Here is a 24,876-nt window from a genome sequence, read left to right on the forward strand (position 1 = left end):
CTCTGTGGAGATAATGATTGATAGTGATTGATTTTGTATACCTCTGAGTATAAATGTTGAGAATTTGTTAATGCCAAGCCATATATAAGCTGAGACCTGTACCAGTTGGGCGCTCTATTCCCCTTCTGCTAATAAGGTGAGAAGATAAATTGAAGAGCAGCATATTGGGGAATGCAGCCCTGTATATTCTTTCTCCTGTTTTAGGTCATACTGTGCCCACAGGCCATAACTGATGCTTTCACAGAACCACTGGAGAACCATCCATTTCAACAAAAATATGCACAATTCCAGGACTGAACCTGGCCAACCATCTCTTCACAATGATACACTATTAAATACCTCTTGGCTGAAAGAAGTAGACAGACAGGGTGCCCCACAGTCTATGGTCTCTTTACTCTGAGCGGGCTGCTGCCCCGACCAGATAATGATGCCGGCTCTTCTGGTGTACAGCTGAAAAAAGACAAACCATTGATGACATGAAGCTATTGCAGAAATTGGCCAACCAAGTCTGCAACTGGGTCTGGTTTTTATTCCTGTACAGCTGATTATTTTTTATTCGAGATGTTTATTGTAATTACTGACAGTTACGGTTCAGCCTTTTACAGTTAATTACTACTTACTGACAACACATTGTGGCCTCTCCCTTTGCATCAGTTTACCAGTGGCTGAGGTACGGTCATTAAATATAAACACTTCTTAGTTACCTCAACGGCCTACAAACATACCTAAACTCTGGAGGAAGTTGGTGACATTATGTACAGTCCATGAAGAATGCACTGCTGACACATCTCTACATTTCTGCCACTGCATGTTATTGAATTTACTTTATTTTATATTTCTTAATTAAAAGTACCACAGTCAAAGTCAGTCTTTTAGCATTGGATGGAAAATAATATCATCCTCATTAAATCTTCAACAAGGCACACATCTCTGCTGCATCGTTTTTGTAGATTAATTTATGCAGTGGTGCTTTTTACCTATTATTTGAAAGAAGAACTGATTATTTCCCCTTTTTGTTGGGAGACAATAGCTGCCAAATGTTAGTTCAATAGAGCACACATTGAGATACTCTGCACAGTCACTTATTTAAACTTTATGCAGAGAAAAAAAAAACGTCTGACTTCCTATGTGCCTATTAATACGAAAAGCAGACATGCAAAGCTTTTCTTCTGCAGGAGAGTACAAAAGTTGACCTTGACTAATTGGTTTAGATGAAACCCATAAAGCACAGGAATCCGGAATCTGCAGACTCATATGGACAAATAGAGCTGGCGGGCTGATGCGAGACCATAACTCAACCCAGTCGCTGCTCGGTGAGGGGGAAGAAAACTGCACCGTTGTATTTGCGCAGATGGGAGGACTGTGTCTTTTTTGGCAGAGGATGACAAGACGGTGGGCAGGAAAAAAAACACAGGCTGCAGCAAAACTAACCCTGTAGCTTCTAATTTGGTGCAAAGCCTCCACTCCTGAACAATCACGGTCGCCATATGGACTGCCAGACACCTGCCCGTTTTGGATGTGGTGGCACCTGCACCGTTCTTATACTTGACTTCAAAGCGCGAGGACACCCTGCTAAAACGTCCCACTGGCAGTGTGTTCTCTGTTCCTATCAGCACTCACAGTATCGAGCACACGTTCAATTCAAATAAGATTGACGCATCTGCTTTCTCACGCTGTCTTAAAATTAACAAGGATGAGGGATTCATCTCATATTCTCTGAGAACAATCAGCAGTCTGGAACTAATCAATGAATGCATTAATTTATCAACTCCACCAGGTGGAGCCAGAAATACCACAAGTCTTAAAAAAACCTTTTTGGATGTGGGACCTGTAACATGAATGGCTTTCACTGCCTAAAATAAGCATTTGTAGTATTGTATGTTTTTTTTAAACAGATTTTTATTGCGTTGGGCATAAGACATGTATGTTATTATACTGCAGTGCCGTCTTCAGAAGGTGGAACAAGATGTGCACTTAGCAGCTCTACTGTTCACCGTATGCCTGCCGGCCGAGGAGCGAACGTCTGAAAGGGACTAAAGCCTCATTTAGTGTTTAGTACCAATGAACTGTGGCTGCAGTGCTCAGGAACAAGCAGACATGGTATCATAAAGAAGTTCCACAGTCAATGGATACATCTGTAAATGGGTTAAATAACGATTCAGGTCAGACTCTCGTCTTTCTAAAAACAGTCTCTTTGAACCAGTTCTATTTGCACTGTATGCCTCACAAATGTGGATTAGTTGTGCAATAGTTAACAGAGTCTGAAAGATTTGCATTTTTATTGGCATCATTGTATAAATGTGACAAGAAGAAGGGGGGGGGGGGGGGGGGTGTGGGGGGGGACTACTTTTTTGCACAGGTTATAGAAGATGGAACATCAACTTTCTTGCATATGGGATTTTACAGTCTAAGGATTTCAAGTGCATCCTTTGAATATTGTGTTCACATTTGTTGAAGTAGACATGCCTCAAAACATTTCAATTTAAATGACTGCAATGAAGGCATTCAATTCTTTTGTCACACTGAGACAAAACAGTATCCCCAGGAGCAGGAGATGTTCTTTATGATTTCCCTGCTCTGAAGTTTCTCCGTTTGAAATACCTTATTATTCAGTCCCTCTTGGACACAACAATAGTTAAATATACCTTAAAAAAGTAAAAATCTCCCCTTCTAGTTACTTTCTGCGATAGTGACTGCTGCCGTTTAACACTTCATACAATGTCCAATCATCAGTGTTCTCTCCACATCCAATTCCATCTTTCCTTTCAAAACAGAGGCATGTGCCATATACTGAGCTATGTCATTTGTTTCCTTGTTCCAAAGTCTCAAAAACCTACAGAGGCAAATATATCATCTATGTCATCATGGCTGTCACAGCTGGGGGTCGGAGATGTCGCCTCGCGTTTACTTCCGTTTATTTGCTCGGCCCCCGACAGTCCAGACACTGATAGCTCAGTCGTCTTCCTTTGTTTCTTCAGCTGTTCCTTTTTCACACCAGTTCTCAGCATTGAAGACTTAAATCGACTCCTGAGTGACTGAAAACGAGTTGCAGCAGGAGGCCGACAGGCTCTTGGCTCTGACCCTTGAGAAGATGAAGCCCAGCAGGCTTCCCGTCTGAAGGTCTGTAACCTCCTCTGGACGCTGGGGATGAGGACCAATTACAGAAATAGGAGCAATCAGTATTTAGAGAACCCATGTCACAGAATACTTATGTACTTTTTCCTCAACACACAGTAATATAATAATAATAATATTACATTATAGCCTAGGTAAGTGTCAGTGGTAATATTCAGAGGGGTTTTAATGTTCTGCCCCCTCAATTTAGTAATTAAGGACAAAATAAATAATACAAATTATTGAATTGCATTATATTGCACAGCTGTACCTAATAAAGTGACAATTGACCAATATTCTGCAGTGTTGCTCTTACTTGTAGCCCGCTGCCTCTAGGCATTTCATCCTTTGGCACTTTAAAAGCAGGAAGGTTAAAAGACGTTTTTCCTTCTCCATCTTCTGGGATTTACACCATGGGATCATTTCTTCCAGATGGGTCGCCATGTCGGAGAAAGTAGTGGCCGCTCTCACTCGTTTCTTGAACTTTTGGTTCTTGTTAGCCTTCGGTCTTTTCTGTGGAACGGAGTCGCCCTTTGGTAACAAAATGATTTTATCAATAGATGGGCCGATTAGGTGAAAACACTTTGCAATTACATACTTTTTAAAGAATAAATAAATGATATATATATATATATATATAAAAATGTAAGTCGCTTTGGATAAAAGCGTCAGCTAAATTAAATGAAATGTAATTTCATTTGGTTCTCTCACATACCTCAGTAAAGTCCCTGAAAACCTTGAGAAAAGACTTCATGTCAGTGTCAAGACCTATACCTGAAAAAATAATGTAAAAAGTAATGTCAATACTGTTGTAACATTGTTCACTTTGCATGACAAATGAGACAATGACAAAATACAGCATTGGTTAAAACAATAAAGCTTCGCTAATATTATCTGGTGCAAATCACACACGGCTACATCGAAGATTACTTTGTCAGCATCAGTAGCTGGGAAAGCTAACCACCTAGACCACAGACTAGTTATGTAGTTTTCATAACTAATGTCAACCTCCTGTGAAAGAGTATGTCCTTTATAGGAGTGTAATCTTACTGGCCTACACTTCTGAGTCACACAGAACAATGAAAAAGCGCCACACCTCTTTCAATAGAAATACCCAGATCTTCGTTGACCTTCCTCATCTTTCCCTTGACTTTAACAGAAGATGTATTCCCCCTCTGCTGCTGCTGCTGCTGCTCCTTGTGGGATGTAGCATGGTGACCACGTGCTGGCTTTTTGGTCAGTAAAAATGCATCAGAAGGACCCAGGAACTGAGCCATATCTGCTGGCAGGGAGAAGTCTTTGAGGTAGGCCATGGGCTGGGCGTTGGCTACTTCTCTGAGGAGCTCCAGGAGCTGCTGGTACAGAGTGGTCAGGCTGACCAGGACACCGCGGAAAATCACCCTGGTGAAGCACAAGGACGGCAGATTTAGGTTTGAGGAAGGCAGTCAAACATTTAAAATACAGATGTTTTTTTGTTTTCAAAAATCTCATTGTAATGTGGAGTCACCAACATGCAATGCTGCTTTGTGCGGTATCATTCTGCATTGTTTTGCATTTCGCAGCTTTTTTTGGATGTGACAATGAGGAAAAGCGCACTCACCAGAGACGACTGAGCATGCTGGTTATCACCATGTTCAAGATAATAAACTCCTCACATTTCATCTGCTGCTTTGAGAGTCTGAAGCATATATCTCTTAAGGACAAACCCACCAGGTGGCATCAAGAATGCAAAGACTGTCAAACTTAATTCAGACGAAGAGATTCACAGTTGCAAAAAAAAAAAAAAAAGAGATTTGTGTCAGATTACTTTTCATGTTTCTGAACATTAGCACTTTTAAAAAGGATACGTGAAGGCTCTGCTGCAACGACTCAATGTGCAGCTCATCAGCTGGCCGGCTCCCAGCACTTTGAGACAGAGCCACTCCAGCATAGGTTGACTGGGGACATCACACTTCCCAGCCGTGATGCCCAGTGCTCTAAACACAAACACACACACAATTACAGTGATAATTACAGCCTCCCACACTCAAAGAAATGAGTCACTGCTGCAATGTGGGCATTAAAGAATTTGAAGCTGCAAACTAACATGGTTTAACTGATCTGTCATAGTGGAGTAAGGAGTCAATGCCACCCTCTGGCTTAAGCTCAATAACCTCCTGTACTTATTCTCAGTGCTTTAAACCTGTTAAAAACAGGTTTCCCTATGAGATTGTCACTGACGGATATGTCACTTAGTCAATGTTACTTTTAACTTGGAAAAATGAACAATACATTTAAAAAAAAAACACAAATTTTATATTAGCCTTTTGTGCTTTTAAACTCTGAAATGTAAAAGTAGCAATTCATTATATATTATTAACATTTTTTTTTAATTTTATTTTTAACGCAAATTTTAGTACACCACACAAAATCTACAGCATAGAAATGTCCTGACCTGATGTGGAGGATCGGTGCTTTCAGTGTTTGTTTATAGTTTATTGCAGTTAATCCATAGAAGCTTTCAAATACAGCAAAGAATATGTTTGATGCTGGCCTCTCTATGTTCATAAAAAAAAAAAAAAGGCAAAAACAGCACATCACACTTTAGACCATGAAGCTTTCTTTGTACCTTTGAATTCTGTTGGGACACTGCTTGGTCAGCTCCTGGAGAGCCACATCAAGCTTCATGCTCTTCAGCCTGTTTATGCATTGTTCAACCTGTGAAACATGAGGCGCAATATGTGAAATTAACAAAAAAGGCACATCAGTTAGTTCTTTAGCTTTGCCATGTTTAAGACCTGCATGACTGGCATGTGTCCCGATCACCAGGACTAAGATAGTCCAACACATCCCACATCATAACATGTAGTGGACAGATGTGGAGGATGTATCCACAGCCCTCACCTGCTTTAAGCCTTTGAATGTCTTGTTGCCTCTGGAGCTGTTGTTCAGGATGTACAGCAGCTCATAGAGAAGTCGTACCTCCGTTTGAAGAATCTCACTCCGAATAAGCGTAAGAACCATCTCATTTTCCACCATCAGGCCTTTAACGCGTGCATCTGCATGACAGCAACGACACTCAACCATCACAGTTCATCCAACGATACAGTGCAACTGGTGGACCCGTGCCCCAACATGACTGCGGTCAAGCCAGCCTCTACTTGAAAAACACACTCAAGCCAACCTGCACAGATCTATTTCGGTAGGCGTATGTACTAGGCATTACGGTACAAGCGTGTTGAACTGACTTCGAAATAAGAGGAAACTTACGGTGAATGCAAACTGTATTCCATGGAAATTTTGTATTTCTATTGTGTGACTTCTAATGCCACCTATATGAGGACGTTCTGCTTTTGACTTTCAAAATAAAAGCTCTAGAAAATCCCATTCAGGAGCAAATGTGTTTCTAGATTCAGATTTGAAAGGAAATCTTTCATAGTTACACACTAATTCCACTTCAAGCCATTAAAAATCTCCATGAGCTAACTTCAAATCAATTTACAAGGCAATTTACATCTAATTTCAGAGTATATTTGAAAGGAAATGGTCAATAGTTACAAACTTTTCTGAAAGTTACAAACCCAAATAACAAATGTATCTTATGTCTGACTTGTAGTTAGTGTGTGTAAGTAGGTGTGTGTAGGTAGGACATTGTTTCGTTTTTGTTAAGTTGGGTGATCAGGATGACACTACAAGTCAGACAAAAGATACATTTGTTATTTGGGTTTGGCGAGTTACATCTAAAAAGAAAAATATGATACATTTCCACAACAGTCTACTATTCATCTGTAGTTAAATTAGTTTGTAACTATAGACCATTTCTTTTCAAATCTAAAATTAGACATACATTGGCTCATAAACTGATTTGAAGTGAGCTCATGGAGCTTTTGAATGGCTTTTAAGTTGTAACAACAGACTGTCTTGATCGTCTCTGAGGGACATCTTGAGGTGGTCTACTATTAATCTGATGTGGAATTAGTTTGTAACTATGGACAATTTCCTTTTAATTTCCTGAAATTAGAGACACATTTGTTCCTGAATGTGATTTTCTATAGCTTTTATTTTGAAATAAAAAAACAGAATATCCTTATATTGGAAGAGGTACCTTCCGAGGTGGCATTAGGGTTCACACAAAGTCCTTAGAATACAGTTTGCATTCACCGGAAGTTTGCTCTTATTTTGAAGTCAGTTCTTACACGCTCGTACCGTAATGCCTAGTACATACGCCTACCGAAATACATCTGTGCGCACTGGCTTGACTGTGTTTTTCGAAGTGGAGGCTGGGTGGACCCGTGCCCCAACACGTGGGTTGCAAGCGACACATATACTGATTTCCTCTGGCGCAAAGCTATGCGCCAGACACCGCGTATCATCGGCATTTTGAGCTAATTAGCATCCGAGCAATGACTCCTACCTGTAGTTGAACTGAAACGTACACGGACACCAGACACGGCACCGGGAAAAGCAATGTTTACCCTGTTCCACGGTTCTGCTGCCATGCTTAACCCAGCACGGAAACAATACGGAAGTCAGCCAGCCAATAGTATTCGACTAGATGTAAACGTCAGAGTTTGTCTTAAAGGCACAGAGACCACGTTGAGGCGCATTTGCAGGTCGGATAATAGTACTAATGGTCTTTTGGAGTGTGTATGCCGTTTGGATTGTAATACTTAATCACCAATAAAGTTATGGGATGTTCTTTAAAACTCGTTCATAAATTATATACAGCAGAAAACCATGTCAGGGCCATTGATTTGAGTTTTAGTTTCTGTTATGGATGTCCAGAAGCTGGTGTGCATTTATTTTGGCATTGCCGAAAGCTATGTGCTTTTATTAACGATTGAAAATTGAGGCTTTAAAAGGAATGTGTTGTTCGGTGTCACATTGTTAATGTCAGACGAGTAATCTAATTGTATTATTAATGGACAATTTCAGTATCCATAAATGTAAATTCAAGAAACTTTGCTTTATTACTTTTAAGCAATGTGTTCAAACAATAGATTAATTAAATGTAACACTCTCTAACATAAAAAAGAAATTAAAACCATATACGGTATTACATATTTTTGTTTAATAGATCTTTATCCCCATCTAGTGATACAAAAATATATGTTTTCTTCTCTTTATTATGTCTTCCCTTGTGTACATGTAATGCACTTGTAAAATGTCTTTATAGAGAGAAATCAAGGGCCCGCATGTGGACGTGGATTTGCTAGTAAACACCCTTGAAAATGTAAAATGTATTTTATAAGAAATAAACAACAAAACGAAAGTTTAACAACTAATTTGTTATTATTATTTTTGGTAGCACTGAATAATTTCTCCATTTAGTTTTCAAGAATGTCTGATAAAAAAAAGACAAAACAAATCATGTCCACATGTAAAAATACATATTCTTTATTGAACTATTAGAAAGAACATAAAAAAACAAAGAAAATAAAGAATAACTGAATTAATCTATGCACCCTGTTTACTCATCCAGGTGATGACTTGTAAATTCAATTCATCCTGCACAGAATCCTCTGACCTTCCCTTCACTTTTAGTCCATGGCTGCCTCCTTTCAGCCAAAAAACCTCAACCTGAGCCTTCATTTCTTTTACCATCCTTTCAAAAAGCACCTAAGCAATCAAAAAGCAAAATAAGAATACAAAAAAAAAAGAAATCAGGATGCAAAACAATGGAATGATGAATAAATAAAAGTAACTTAATGCATAAACACACGTTTACACACATTTTAAATCCTAAAACTGTATAAGAAATTGCCAGGATGAAAAGTCCCTAACCATCCTCACCCTGTCACACATGTTGTCCTCAGTGCCTGACACACACAGCACAGGCAGGTGCTCCGGCAGCCCCCTGAGATCCTCACTTCGTTGCAGATGGGCATGCGTCTGTGCCGGAGGATGCAGGGGGAAAGACAGGCAGATGACACCCTGCACTGCATCCTCGGATTCATCACTCAGCTGCCTGGCTAAAGCTGCAGCAGCACGACATCCCATTGACCTTCCTGTGGATGGGTCACAGAACTTTTGTGACAAGGTATCCTCAGCGAGTGTTGTATTTCATATAGTTTATTTGTTTTTTTGCAATGCACAATTTTGGCAAGGTCTGGAAATGATAAAGGCAGAATAACCAATACTGTGCATTCTAAATACAATACATTATACAATGGGCATGCCGTTTTCAGAATATGACCCATTATAACTTGTATTGATCTGTCTATTATTGTATTTTCCATTTAACTTCCCACACCTTAGAAATTAAACTCAACATGTACTTAAATGCATGGTAAATTGGCATATGCTTAATTTTGTCTATCTATTTATTGTAATTCAAAGTAAGCCCACTAGTGTTTCTTACCTCCAACAAATATGTGCTTTAAGGTAAACCTCTGAAGAGATTTCAAGAAGTCCTAGGGGAGGAAACACAAGTGTGTCACAGCATCCTGCACAGGGGTGTTGTATGGATAGAATAGGGACTGAAAAGCTTACCCACACAGCACGGTAAGCCTTGACTTTATAACCCAAGTTTAAACCTTTACAGGTGAAGCGGAAACAAAGGAAGCCATTTGAAGCCAAGGCGTGAGCCAGAGAAACCAGTTGTTTAAAGTTCATGTCTCCACCCGCCCCATGTGTGAGAATGACGGCCGTATGCACATCTGTTGGCGCAGCAGGGAGACACATGGTTGCATCCAGAGACTTTGTCCCAAAGGGCACTTTCACGGTGTCCTGAAAGCCAGTGAGAAGTCAGTGAGCACTTCCCTGTTTCCCAAATAAATGCATTGTGTTGGTGAGAAAGCCATGACAATATAGCTTGCGTATAAAGCAACAGCTGGTGGCTAATGCGTGATATTTACCTCTGCAAACTCGGCCATTGAGTGTTCTGTGGGGGGTGTGGCACATGCGCAGTGCGACTGCAGCTTGAATGGGTTACTGGAGACGGCGTTAGAAAAAAAAAAATCGAAAGTTGCCAAATTAGTTAGCCTTTCGGCGCGTGCAGACCACTCACTGCGCACGTGTTTTACCCCCACTAATTAGCTACATCTCCTCTTTTATCCATCCTTGTCCATTACAAGATTGTTTCGAGGTTTCTTCTCTGATAGCAGAAGAGTGGAACCGGACTCACGGCGACATCTAGTGTTCAGGAGGAGTTATTACAGCTTTACTAAATGACGCTTCTTCAATGATGCCACAGCAATATGAACACTGACTTGGATATGTGTATATTTGATTTTGCAGTGGCTTTGTGTGCATGTGTATACAACAAAAGAAGAACACAGATTCCCTTTCAATATACAAAAAAAATGTATTAAAAAAAAAAAGATACAATATTCATATTGTAGTCATACAATTATTAATTAACAAACATTATTTGGCAGTACATCAGTTATGAAGGGTTGCTCTGTAACTGGATGACGGGTTGATCATAGTTCATCCTTTGTCTGAAAAAAAGAAGAAAAAGATTAGGACTGGAATCGGCGAAGTGGGGGTCACTAGACGAGACCCGTGTCAGCATTCAAAACTAACTATGAGCTAGATTTCTTTAGCATGTGGAGAGAAGCGTGTGCCATCAGACACTGAACACATATATAATTAGTACAATCTAAAAAGAGACAGTGTACTTATGCACAGCAGTTTGGTTTGAACTTTGAATAATTTTGTACACAAAAAAGGTTGAATAGAAACATTTATGAAATGTTAGCTTATGGTTTCCCTTTAATATATTTAAAGCTCACACATATCCATTGGCTACCCACACAGCAATTTCCACTTATGTTGCCTGACTAGTCCTGTTACTGTTGTAATCCTGTGAGATGAGGTGAACCAAGACAGTCACTCCAATGCAAAGGAAAGGAGTCCCATACCCTCGTTCTGTGGCAGGAACATAGGAACAAGTCATCACTGGGCTGCTCTACATTTCTATGTTCAACTGGCATTTGTTTAGCAAGTTGCAGTGGCACCTTACATACAGCAGAGGGAGCCAAAGCTGAAATATTAATACCAGTATTACGCCCTGGCCCACCTAAATGGAACAGGGCCGTAATTAACGTTATTAATTACACCTGTGTTTATCCTGTAATGACATCAGTGGGTCTAGACTCTACTGGTGTTGTCCTGGTTAATGCAAGCTAACATGAACGGTGTCCCGTACCCTCGTCCTGTGGCAGGAACATGGAAACAGGTCGTCACTGGGCTGCTCCACATGCTCCATGCCTTCTCGAACCTTGGGCTTTGTGACCTGGAGTTTGGCGTACTCCTATAAGAAGAAGAGCATTGAACTGTGAGGACTGGGACAGGCAGGGAACAAATAATGTGCAATGAGAACACATTTCTTTATCATGTGAAACCATTTTGCCAATGGAACACACCGTGACACCAGTGACTCTGAAACGGCCAACATTTTACCTGGTAAAGTTTGTAGTAGTAACAAAATATGCCGTTTCCCATAAGGTGGTTGCGAGCAAACTGCTGACCCGCCAGTGCAATTTTCTTTGCCTGAAAGACAGCAAGAATTAGAGGAACTTTATTATTATTTTTATATTATTATATTTGAATTACACCAACAAAGACAAGATCAAATAAACTCCCGTCTGACAAAGTGTTAAAGTTATCCATGTCCATTCTTAAGTACTCTTAAGTACATTTCCACTGAGTAGAATGACACATCACAGCGTTCACCGCCAAATTCAAGTCGCAATGGCCACATTCATTATCATCATCATCATCATCATCATCATCATTCACATCACCTCTTTATCGTGGTCGCGAGCCCACTGGATCTTTTCCAGCAGGTCTCCGAGGTCCGCCCTGACTGGGATGTAGTGCTCCCACGGCTGCAGCTCGTTGTAGAAATGCTCGTAGTAGCCAGAATCCTGCTTTAAGACCACACTGTCTCCGGCCAGGAGGTAAGGCAGTCTATACGCGGCTACGGTGCCGTCAATGTTTATTTGGTACTTGTACTGGTGGTGGAAATGGGACAGAAATAAAAAAAATTAAGTGACTAAAAAACGCCTATGGTTACATAAAACAATTAGCTTACAAGTGACCACAAATATTACGTAAAGAAGACTCAAACATGTTGTGTATTAAATAAATCTAAACCGGCCATGCTGGAGCACTCTCACCTTGAAAAAGTCAAAGAAAGAGACATGTTTGACCAGCGGCCCGTAGAGGCCCTCGTCATGTTTGAAGAAGAAGAAGTTGGTGAAGGCGGCGTCGATCGCGTCGGGGTGAGCCCGGGAGAGCTTGACCAGCTCCAGGCGTTCCTGCCGACTGTCCCGGCCCCTCCAGAAGGCCGTGGCGTTCTTCTCCGGCCACGGCGGCCCCGTGTTGGCCTGCACGGACATCATGTCCAGACTTACTCTGTTCATCGGGTGGACAGTATGTGTTCCAAGTTATTCATCTCAGCATCTGTCAAAGTTATGGACTCAAATAGATAACGACATGCAGGAAAAAAAAAAGTTTTACCAGTTCATTGTTGCAATACAGAAACATATACTTTTTGTCACGCAGAGAGCGGCTACAGACGACGCGGGACACGAGCGGGTATCACTCGTTACGGGGTGAGAATTTCTGCAGGGCAAAAAGTCAACGTACGCCTGATATGGAGAGCTGCTCTGCTGGCTCAAACTAGACGACAAATACAATATTTGTTCGCAAATTGTTCTTCCTCTGTCACACACACACACACATACACACAACACCAATTGGTTGTCTTGCGCTGCATAAAAATGCATGAAGCAATGCAGAGGAAATAATGAGCATCCCGGGGACAGTTTTATTTTGGTTCCACATTATTCAGACTGTCTGTACACGAGCAGCCAGCCCTCATTCCATCTGCTGAGGGAAGATGAGCACATTGTAAATCCTCTTTCTGACTCCTGGACATAATGTGTCCAAGCTGACTATGACGGCTACAAACTTTTTCAGAGCTACCAGGAAGGGAGGAGTTTATACTCCGAAGATAACATTTTCCATTGAGTGTACCTTTAAGGGTTTGCAGGTATGATTGGTAGACTTCATTCAAATTGCACAGCCTTACCTTCCCATGGTCTCAAGGACAGACTCAGTCAGGTCATAGGTGGGCATGACAATATCCCTGGTATTGTTAGAGCCACACCAGGAAAAGATGGGATGCATCCTCTCAGTGGGTTTCCTCTTCTCTAACGGCCAGTCACCCAGGTTCACAAAGAACTCTATATCAGGGAGCCGCACCTGAGCGTACAACACAACGGAAACAAGCGACAAATAAAAACACGGACGACGTGTTAAAAGATTAAAAATTGTTCAAATGTTTCAGTGCTAAGACAAATTTAAAAAGAGGGTTCAAGAAGAGCTTACCTTTCTGGAGAGTGACAAGAGGATGGCGTCCATAAAGATTCTGAAACCCACATGCTCTCCAAAGGTTTTAACGTAGACCTAAGAGAGAGAAGAAGAAAAAAGCCAAATCACCATTAAAAAAAACAACATTACAGGAGATTTCAGAAAAATCTTTGCTTGTGCAAATTCTGTCCGCTGATGAAGGGCATGCGTTACCACCGTCAAGAGTGAACTTTTATGCATAATAAAGTGGTTATATCAGTTGAACATTTATAAATATTATTTATTTATGCATGTTTTTTTTAACAGTTGCAAAAATTTGCCCATTGTTAATTTCCATTCTATAACTATTGCAATACCTTTGAAAGCAGATTGGCGCAATGGGATTGTAAATCACAGACAGCCGATAGATTACCGGACGTCCCGAGGTAATGCTTTAGACGTATTACCATTACAGGAGCCTGGATTGACGTCCACAGCGGTATTTTGAGAAGATTGTACCCCTGAACACCTGCTAGATAAGACTGTTCTCACAGGTGTGTCACATAGCTCCAGGCTCACCTGGGCCTGGCCCACTTAACATTATCACATGGCCTCTAATTACTGTTCAGCCTAAAGGAATTCTACCCTTTATTACTAAACTGCCCTCTGGTCATGATGGTATTCGAGAGGAGGAACTCAGGATTTTTGTTTTTTTGTCAAACTACCTGCATGTTAAAGTTACAGTCGGACTAATGTACGGTGGATATGCATTGTTTATCTTATTGCTCGTGTCTTCTGTGTTTGGTGTTTCTGAAGCGTGAGCTACCTTGTTGTCTTTAACGGTGTAGTGGCAGAGGCTCTGTCTCTGTCCAAAGCGCTGTGGGATCTCCTGCGCATTGAGATCTGGGTCAACACTCGAATAGAGGGCCAGGTCCTGGTCTATCTGAGGGAAGGACTGAGGACAGTGCATGTGGGCCTCCCATACAGAACCACTGGGCTGGGGACAGTCGCAGCCCTCATGGTAGACTGGGCCTGCAGAGGGAAAACAAAGACGCTTCATTAGGAGCCTGATCCCCCATACATTTCATCCAAAGAGATATTTTGTAGGAAACATGGATTGAGCTTCACCTTTAAGAATGAACGGTGACTTGGCCACCGGCTTGTCCTTGAGCAGAATGTGGATGTGAAGGTCCGTGTAGGTGGCGTACATTCGGTAGCGAACCAGGAAGGAGCCGTCGTGACGATCCAGGATCTGGATCCAAATTCTGGTGAACTCCTCCACTGGGGCCACGATCTTGACTTCAAAGGTCTTCTCACCGGGAGACGTTGTTAAACTGGGGAGGGGGAAAAAACGTAGAGAATGTACTCCTGTTAAGAAAGAGCAGAGGCCGAAAGATACCAACACACTCAAGTCACAGGGAAACTTCCCACCGACTAAAAAGCTTAGTTTAGAACAATAAGCGATGTACAAAACGTCTCGGACGGACATTGGCACTGAAACAGACTCAGCTAGTTTATGAATATTTGCCTTGACTGCACTTAAAATCAATTCCTAATACTTTTCTGACTATATCTTTTAATGAAATATTACACCGTGTGCATTAAAAACAGGAAGTCAGTTGTTGCTGATACAATATAATGGCTTGTTCTCTGGGTTTCGTGTTTCAGCAGACAACAATAATGTAGTTTTCTTTTGCTCCAGACAGAGATGGAAGTGAGAAACTGATCCCTCTCGACACCCAAAGCACACGGGAAAGTGACACCCACAGATTAACAGAGGGCGACGCCTTCATCGGGCCCATGGGAGCCTTTTGACGAAAGGGGGTTATTGGAGGTTGTCTGAATATTTCTCTTGTGGGCTGCAAACTTTCATCTCCGCTCTCTCTCTCTCTCTCTCTCTCACTATTGAGTAGTTTAAAATATCAACACGATTGGAAAAAAGAGGTTTTCACCATGTTGCCCTGTCTTTCTGGTCATGCAGTGACATTGTCCCTCGTCAATGCAATTGGAGGAGGTTATACTGTAGCTCATCAGTCATTTTTGCATCGAGGTCACGACGTCTCAAAAAGAACCACATTGACCCAAATATGAGAAAATATTCATTTTTGTTCCTTCTTATCGAAATGATGATGGAATAGTGAGGGTTTTCACATTTGAGTAAATTAATTTCACAATGGAAAAATTAACATCTGGGCTTTCAAGTTTAACATAGTCTGACCCATAAAGTATTTTTCTTGTAAAAACAAAAACACTGGAGAAAAGTGTAGAGGAAAAAAAAAACAACGTATTGGGGATTTCTAAGTTTTGCTGATTTTGATTTGAGAGTTGTTTAACAATGATACAACTTTCTCACATGTTGTTGATGTTATTGAATTAAATAGACACGAACACAGAAATAATTTTCCATGACACTAAAATACAAACATTAGCTCAAAGTGACACCACCTTAGAAAAATCCAAAAGGAGGAGCATTTGGAAAGCAGCACTGCTTTGCCAATAACATTTTACAGTTTAATGAGACTGGAAAAAAAAAGAAGAAAGAAAGAAAGAAAGAAGAAAAAAAAAAGAAGCACGTACTGTCTGCGATCAGCAGGCCGAGCGTTCACTTACTTTCTCCCCGAGCTGTCGGCCGCCTGCACGTAGAAGAACCGAGCCGGAAGTACCACGCTCGCTTCGAGTCCGGGTCCCCAGACCAAAGTGTTTGCAGCACTGGGTACCGAGCCCGGGTCTGCGCCAGCGCCCGGGACTTCATGTCCGAACAGATCCAGGACCAGCAGCAGCAACAACCACGAAAGTAGCCGAAGAGACATTACCCGAGTCCACTGTCCGCTGTTATTAACGTCAGCCACTTTAGAAAAAGTACCCATACATCAAGAGAATGAGTATAACTCTGTACCGCTAGCTTAGGTTTTTAACGTTAGTTCGCTGCGTTTCCATTTGGGGCCACACATCTCAGAGGCGGCAATGCTAACAGCATATTAGTCTAACACACGCGCGTTGTGTTGACTTTGCTCTCTGTGACACAAAGATCGCGGCGAGCTAACTACATCCAGAGTCCTTGTACAGTGAAGTCAACTATCTGCTGCTGAATGAACGGGGAGGGGGCGGGACGAGCACCCGCGGTGTGCTTCATCTGATTGGTCGCCACCGCGCTGACTCTGTGTTTGATTGGCTAAACGAGCAATTGGCTCCTGATGTGAATCTGATTGCACAGAAGTCCGGAAGTAAGCCTCGTCTACGTGCTGGGCATGGGCCGTTCATGGGTGTGATGCTCATGTCTGTGATGATGCTGAGGGAAAGGGATGGAACCGTGTGGCTTACTTTTTAACACTATAAACATAAATAAAGTTGACTTTCAATACAAATACTTATGACTCATTTGGCTTGATTTGGAGTGAGCGGGTCAATATGGCCCTGACAAGCAGAGGTGTCTTATCTCTATTTGTCTACTATTATCTATCTATTTATTACCCCATGGGAAAAAAAGTTTCAAAATGAAAATAAAATTTAGGAAGAAATACATATTATGGTAGACTAATGCAAATTATATTTAGGGTTTTACAAGGGGCGAATAACTCCATTCCACTAAAAACTGATTGAATTGTTAGTAATGGTATTGGTGATGAGGTACAAACTATATGTATTAGGATTATTTTTTTTTTTGGACAACTTTTGGATCATTCAACATGCACCGGGTCACATCATCGCTGTACCTAAAAAACAAACATAACAAGAGGGTTAAAGGTTTATGCAGTGGGTCATTTATTGTGATGCATTATTCAATGCGTGGAACTTTATGGAGTGGTTTGCTATAAAATATTGCACTGAATCATAACTTCCCCACTAACACTGTTCTTAAGTAGTTATATATCCTACTAGTGCATATTATGTCATGTCAGCTTGCACTCAGTGTAGAAAAACAGACCCCTTCACAGTTGTCATATTGTGTCTTATGTTATTTATATATTTTATTGCTGATGCACTTGTGTCAGCAGTATTTACTATTGTGGTTGGTCTAGGTGGAGCTAATTTTAATTATTTTACATACCGTTGTGCAGCTTTATTATAGTGATAGATATAATAATAATAATAATAATAATAATTTGTTAGCTTACATTATTTGTATGTGTAAAGCTAGTTAAGCTGTACAATAAATGCCGTGAAGTAAAAAGAGACAATATTTCCTTCAGAATTCTAGTGGAGTAGAAGAAGAAAGTGGAATTAAATTCAAATACAATACATATTATAATAATTAGTGATATGCCTCACATTTGTAGTTAAGTACGGTACTTGAGAAAATTAGCTACATTTCCACCCCATGTGTGTCATGAGTTGGAGTGGAAGAATTTACCTTAATGGAATCAAACGGTCTAAAAATGTCTCGGCCCAAAATTACGAATTAATGAGGATGCAAATTATTTTTGGAGAGATTTTAAGCAGTGATAGGATATATGGAATGGAACATTATGTATTTATCATGGTAATACCATTAGTGAGTGATACTGTGAGTGGATCAGTGTATGCTTCTCATAGTGATAAAGCAGGTAAGTAACATTTAAAGGGTTAAATTAAGATGTATTGAAATAATATGCGCTTCATACAAGCAAGACAACAACAACTGATTGGGGGCTAAATGAAACAGAGCTCTCAACTGTGTACATCAATCAATGTTTATTTCAGTTTGCTTTTGCATCAACATATTTTCAGTTCTTTTTTGTCAGGTAATTTCTATTACACTAGTATAATATCAATAAGAACAAAAAGTGGTAGAATCCATTTAAATAAGACAAACTTTGCTGCCATCATTGAGAAAACCAGAGAAATGCCTTTTCAGGATACTACAGTGTGAAGAACTACAGAGTTCCAGTGATTTAGACGGAGCCAGAATACCAGATACAGTACCAGCAGTAACAGGTACAACATATACAGAGAAAATATCCCAAGAATGTCTTTATCTTTTGTACTTTTTTTTTGTTTTCTTTCACCTTTCTGCCAAGATTGAGCTGTACAGTTAATATAAAAACCAAAATCATACAAACCAAAAACATACTAACAAAACACCCTGTCAGTAGAAGTCAGATTTTTTTAAATTTTCTTTTTTTTTTAATGTGTTTTCTCTGCCATTGAAAGAACTGCACTGAACACAAATCTCATTGACGGTACAGAGATAGTAAAGACTTTTTTTTAGAATATTTTTTTTTTACATGTTTAAGACACCTCATTGAATCAAATCATGTGGAATACGGACATCTGTGTGGCACTGCTTTAGGATTTCAGGTGACTTGGGTTGGGGGAAAACAAATGGGTTTGAAGGCCGAGCATAAGGAAGACCTCGGCTGCCTGACAGGAAGCAGGCAGAAATGACTCGCAATGCAGATTATAATTTTATAAGTTTTGAGCATCGGTGTCTCTGTGCATATTTTATGTGGGAGTGATGTCAACGTGATCAAGGCGCAACACTTTAATGCTTGTGTGCATAAAGGCCGGATGTGTCAAAAATGGATATCAATAATCCTGTTTGGTTTTTCAGATCGATTCAAAATACAGACAAATACACAAGTACGAAATATCCTCCTCAGTTAATGCTGTTTTCCTGTCATGTGGCTACCCATCGACATGTACAACACAATCACAATATGATACACAACCATGTATCATGAAACATTTGTTGTTTTTAAACATACAATAGCCTTCAGTTGAGAGGCCATCACCATCAAATATAGGACTGCGACAAGAGGATATCATAGTCATCAAGAACAATATTGAACAAAAAAATAACATATTTGCCTTCAGTTGAAATTGTCGCAAATGTTTTACACATGTACATAGTTTCTTCTACTGACTCACATCTGAACATCACTGAAAAAAACACTGTTACTTCTTCTGAACCGTTTACTGATGGTCGGCTCACAAGGGAGTAAGTAGCGATTAAGTGGTTGTGACTCCAACTCCTCTTCGTACTCCCGTCACAAAGACATTGACAATCATTAAAATCATTGTTTGTGATCATGAAAAGAGGACCGCTCAAGTTTAACCCTGAAAACGCGTAAACCACAACTTTTAAGAGACTGAGGTGGAGAGAAATGGGAGGGTGTCATTCATTTCTGATTGCTTTGGCAGAGAAAGAGTTGAGTTGCTTAACACTTGTGGCCCTCTTTGTCTCGCGCTCTCTCGTTCTCTCTGACACACACACACACACACACACTTTATGGCTCACTAAACTCATACATCTAACAAAGGCAGCTAATGACTGAAATGGTGAACCAGCAACACCCCCCAAGTAAATAAATAAAAACACCCACCATATTGATTTTTTTCAAAAAGAAAACAGACTTATTTGACTTTGAAATGCCCTCTTGCCAACTCCAAGTACTGTGTCTCATCTGTTCTGATCAAACATATGAGGACTACCACATATTAGCTCTTTGTTAGTTAGTTTACAGTGAGTGGATTCACTCATCTCGTCTTTTATGGCACGTGAATAGTATATAGGTTCATACTATAGCTATAAACACACTGTGTCCAGAATACTCTTTAAACTCTTCCAGCCTTTCAATATGTCTCACACCAATCTGTTCTCTGTTTTCATACAACTGTAGTTGGGAAGTGAGATCATCACATAACGCTTTTGTAAGCAGCAGCAGCAGCAGCAGCCGGAAAGTGAAATTAGTGTGATTAGATTGTGCAGAGGTAAGTTTATATACTACTGTCTTGTGTTTGCACTGTGCAGCCCAGAGTAATTGGTAAGAACAGTGTCAGCATTATAAAGTCTGTGAAGAGAAAGCTAACTATGTGCATCTATATTGTGGCATTTAATATTTGCTGTAACTCAAATGAACAAAAAATAAAAATTTGAAAAAAAAGGGAAAGGAATACTAGTTTTGGCTTAATAGCGATGCAGGTATACAGTTCCCTTTTTATATATATATTTTTTTGTCAATATTTCAAAAAATATAACGTTTTTTCATAGTTTCTGTTGTTGGCTTACATCATTAAATAAAACTTTTTATTTGTGTATCTTCTGTTAGAGTAGCATGCTGCTTTTTAATATGGCAGTTGGATATTTTAAATAGTCATCCATTTTTGTTTCATGCATTTCTTGTTGGTTTCCTAACTTTTGAGTATCTACACAGTGAGGCCCAGAAAATCCAACCACGCACACTGACTCCCTCCCACACACATACACACATACATGCACACAAACACACGCACACATACACGCACACAAACAAACAATCACACACTCGCACACACAGACACACACACACAGACAGACTTGTTGGATATTTCCAGTTCCATCTTCCGCCCTTCAAATGCAACCATTTGCCTTTCTCTTTCTGTCCTCATCCATACATGTCTACGAGGAACTTACACGTCCCCTTCCTTCCACAACGCGACGGCACCGCAGCCTGTCCAGAAGCCGCAAAGACAAAGTCACTCTTGAGTCTCTCGTTTAATTGCTCTCATTTATGGAGTGGAAGTCCCTGTTCCGGCAAAAAGCTCCCGGCAGTCCAAGGGCAGCCTCGGCCCTCTTTGCAATTAGAACTGGTACCACTTCTTGTCCTTGCACTTCAGCATCAGCTGTAAAAATAAAGTCACACACAGTCGATGGTGAGGAATAACAAGTTGTCAGTGCTCCATTTCCTTCGGATTGACCCCTTTTTTTTTGCATTGAAGCTGTTATATGGATCATTTTTAAACAAATGCATTTCAATTTAGCATTCTAAATAAATGACATTACCCTTCGCCAAGTTCCACCCTAAAACACAGACCAGCCAATCATAGTGTAGCCAGCGAAGACAGATGTTAGAAGCAGCTAACTACGAAGGGCAGGGCTTTGTGAAGGGTCATGTGGTGCAACCATGAGGTAATCGTTTTCTGTTTCAGTCCACCATAACTTGACTTTAATTAGATTCCACTTACACAACAGCATTTGTAAAGAAATCTATTTAAAATACCTTTTATATTGTTTTGTCATGAATTTGGTTGTGTGTAACATTTGACAAGGTTCATGAATTCCTAATAATCTTTCTTTTACCTCGTGAGCGTGTTTGGAGAAGGTTTCTGCACTGCCCATCATGAGTGCGGTTCGATCCTCCAGCTCCCCAAGCCTTTGGCCTCTCTCATCCAGAGCAATGCGGGCTCGTGCCAGGTCACCCACGACTCCGCTAGCTGCCACCTTCATGCCCTCCATCCCTGCCTGCCCAGGGATGTGCTGGGCTAGACTCCGAGAACCCTTCCCAGCTGCTGCCTCACCAACTGTCAACAACACCAGGTGAAAAATGAAGGCCGGCATAGAAATGAAGCCTATTCTGGGTCACTATTCTGGCTATGATGGGTTTTTAGCCCTTTGCTACTCAGTTCCTTCGAGATATTGATTTATTTCTGTAATTACATATAACATGTTCAGGTAGATTAGTCCACCTCAGAATAAAACCCTTCATACAGAGAAAAAGAGAGAAAATAGAAAAAACGCACAGAGCTCCTCTCTGTCGAAGTTATGAGAATTTCCTCCAAAGAAGCCCTTTAGGAAGCCTCTGTTCTGGGCTTCCGGTGTTTCTATTGGTGTAAACAGCTCCCCCAGCATCTCCTGAAATTAATAAAAATAGACAGAAACAACTTTTTAACAATTAATACATTTTTAAAACAATTATTTCCAATTCTGAATCAGCACTTATTGCTGATATTTGTTGTCTACACTCTTCCCTTTATCAACTTTGTGACAAATCTTCCTCCATGACCATCATCTGAGTAACTGCTGCTGCTGTGCAGCAGGTGGCACTATGGCAGCATCACGTTACAAGCTCCATCGGCCGTTCTCATCTGTGCATGTGCAGTGATGGCTCTTAAGAATAAACACAGCTATGAATATAAATAAGCCAAAGTCTGCGCACACGCACACGCGCACACACACACACACATACACACACACACACACACACACACACACACACACACACACACACACACACACACACACACACACACCTAGATCCACCCAGTTGCGTTCAAACCACACATGACAGGTATGCCATTTTACTTTAATGGTCTCTGTCAGCTCTGGGCTTCACCAAGGGTGGGAATAATGGCACCTGCTTATTAACTGCACCAATACTTCTCTGAACTCAGATCCCAAGTCAATCAAATTAGAATGGTCTTCCAGTAAAGTGCACAGCATACATATACCTTTCATTAAAACAAAAAGCTAAGTTCTGAGACGTTGCATGTCACAGAGAGAGAGGCGGCTGTATATATATATATATATATATATATATATATATATATATATATATATATATATATATATATATATAAATTGTAAATACAGAAGAGCGATAGATTGATACCTGCAGGTTGTCACACATCTCCTGACTGTATGTAATTCTCTGTATCTCTGTTGGGGAGCTGAGATACAGTGCCTGACCCCCGTTGGTGAAGCAAAAGGTTCTTGCGATGCGCATGTCTGTCATAGGCAGGTAATTGACATCCATCAGCGGTCTTAGACTGGGCAAACTGTGGGAAGAGCACAGAACACCAGAACACTTGTATTATAATAACTCGCAAAGTCAACCACACCACAAATCAAAGCACAATTTTGGCAATAAGATATCAGTAACGTAGAATAAAGGTAACACCAAATAACATCAAACCAAGCAGAAAGGAGTTGTTCCTAAATTATAACCTCAATTATTTTATGATTAATTGTGTAGCCCTCGTCTGAGAGACAGTTTAGCAGCATCAAGATTGCGAATACAGTACATGATGGTAATATCAGGTAAATAGGTATGTTTCAGGTAAGTAGACGAGTACTTGAGGTAATACCTGAGGGTCATAACGTGTCCATTAGCACAGAAGCAGGCCAGGCACACGCTGTTGCTCACAGATACCACGTCGGCTCGCAGTACAAAGGACGACTCGGTGATGTTGTGGACAAAGAGGCAAGACTGTGAGGGCATCAATAATACTTTGGCCTGCTTCTCGGAGCACACCACAGCCAGATGTCCCTCTCCGCAGTTGTCTTGGGAGGATGATGATGAAAAGTGGACCAGCTTACGTTTCCGCACTCGGTCAGGGTCCTCGGAGGCGTTGGGGTCCCGCCAAACCTCGTGGGGGCTCTGAATGAGCGCTCCCATACAGTCCAAGAAGCTGAAGTGCAACACTGAGCCCTTCAGCATCAGAACCGTGCCTGGGAGTGTTTGGGTAGAGTCAACAGAGGGAAGAGGGAAGGCATAAAACTAAAATGTTCAAAGCTACACTACATCAGCATGTTCCAAAAGGATCCTAAAAAGGTGGTCAAATACAACATTTACTGCATGAGAATACATCCACAATCCACAAGAGCACTATAAAAACACACAATACCTGCCTTTCTCTTCATAACTTTCTCCTTGAAACTGAAATTGTGAGTTTCCAGTAATACGCTTAGTCTTAAGAGGACAACTAGCACTTCAAAGGAACTGGATTCATGGGTATACAAATGTTTTATCGAAGAGACCTTGTCCTCACACATTAAGGTTTCTGGACAGGAAATACATGTTTGAAAGGCTCAGTTGTGTTTAGTATAATATTGAGGACAAACCCAGACGGGCTGCAAACTCTATCCTTGTCCTCGAGTACAGAAGGAAGTCAAAGCAAAATAATGCATTACAAATGCCAATCAGAGTTCTCCATGACAACAAATGTCCCTTTATTCCCTATCACGGTTAATATATACCTTACTCCAGATGCAGCGGTTTTCAGCGGAAAAAGCTCAGATACAATCCTTGCACAATCCCTTTACAGCACAGAACGGCAGACACACACAGTTCGCAATAGCTGGTGAACATAGTGGAGCATTAAGCAGCTAAAGATCAAGCTACTTTGAGACCTACAACGGAAAAATAGAAGACTTAGGACTGAATATTGTCTTGTCTGTATTTGTTGGGTAGTCAGAAATATAACATAACTAATATTGCATTGAAACAAATGCACGTTGTTTAAGGTCCACAACATCACTTTGATCTGGTCCTTTAAGACAACTTCTAGCTTTTTGGTTGAACCGCAAATTCAGCCAAAAGCTGATTTAAATACTTTAAGATGAGTTGAACAAATATAGTCTGGACATTTTGTGCTGAATAATTTTTTAGTTGGGCCAGCAGTTTAGAAACTCTCTCCATTATTATCCAAATCCCGCTGTGTTCCACTGTGCAAGCTTCATGACAAATGGTGAAACAACATTTAACAGTTTTCATCAGGCACAGTCAAACATTGAAAATCCACATTGTCTGTCTGTCATGTGGAGCACAAAACCTATCATCACAGCTTCAAACCCACTAAAGCGAGAAGTTCAATTTTAATAAAAAAAGATAGCCACTGAATTGAAAAAAACAATTCCATTGAATATATTCATGGCTTCATTGTAGTGGTGAGTGAATAGCTTCAATTAACAATATATCTTGCTGTGTCCCTTTTCATCTTTTGATTCATTATGTCTTTGTCTTT

At 40.6% G+C, this 24,876-nt stretch overlaps 3 protein-coding genes across 3 annotated transcripts in view; all 3 read right to left on the reverse strand.

Moving 5' to 3' along the window:
- Window positions 1-2,327: 2,327 nt before the first annotated feature.
- On the reverse strand, window positions 2,328-10,227 carry LOC306747509 (nucleolus and neural progenitor protein-like; the record flags this gene model as incomplete). Its single annotated transcript, XM_079230566.1, has 15 exons — window positions 2,328-3,141; window positions 3,431-3,645; window positions 3,830-3,888; window positions 4,211-4,515; window positions 4,715-4,792; window positions 4,962-5,090; window positions 5,723-5,811; window positions 5,998-6,152; window positions 7,508-7,598; window positions 8,632-8,712; window positions 8,887-9,101; window positions 9,455-9,506; window positions 9,586-9,822; window positions 9,951-10,026; window positions 10,220-10,227. 15 exons carry the CDS (start codon window positions 10,225-10,227, stop codon window positions 2,826-2,828), a joined length of 2,106 nt encoding a protein of 701 aa, XP_079086692.1. The 3' UTR covers window positions 2,328-2,825.
- Window positions 10,228-10,468: 241 nt separating this feature from the next.
- On the reverse strand, window positions 10,469-16,205 carry poglut2 (protein O-glucosyltransferase 2; the record flags this gene model as incomplete). The annotated part of the gene is made up of 11 exons (XM_079230342.1): window positions 10,469-10,535; window positions 10,851-10,965; window positions 11,246-11,350; window positions 11,500-11,589; window positions 11,844-12,053; window positions 12,219-12,456; window positions 13,136-13,308; window positions 13,435-13,512; window positions 14,222-14,427; window positions 14,524-14,729; window positions 16,006-16,205. 10 exons carry the CDS (start codon window positions 16,203-16,205, stop codon window positions 10,927-10,929), a joined length of 1,545 nt encoding a protein of 514 aa, XP_079086468.1. The 3' UTR covers window positions 10,469-10,535; window positions 10,851-10,926.
- A 4,729-nt stretch (window positions 16,206-20,934) lies between these two features.
- Window positions 20,935-24,876, reverse strand: part of stxbp5l (syntaxin binding protein 5L) — a gene marked incomplete at both ends in the record, with an annotated part of 138,423 nt that continues 134,481 nt past the window's right edge. Inside the window, 5 exons of the mRNA XM_079231421.1 lie at window positions 20,935-20,976; window positions 21,434-21,654; window positions 21,874-21,985; window positions 22,743-22,908; window positions 23,218-23,581. Coding sequence (XP_079087547.1) covers window positions 20,935-20,976; window positions 21,434-21,654; window positions 21,874-21,985; window positions 22,743-22,908; window positions 23,218-23,581 — 905 coding nt within the window. The remainder of the gene's footprint in view (window positions 20,977-21,433; window positions 21,655-21,873; window positions 21,986-22,742; window positions 22,909-23,217; window positions 23,582-24,876) is intronic.

Source organism: Taurulus bubalis (assembly GCF_910589615.1).
Source record: "Taurulus bubalis genome assembly, chromosome: 15".
Lineage (NCBI taxonomy): Eukaryota > Metazoa > Chordata > Actinopteri > Perciformes > Cottidae > Taurulus > Taurulus bubalis.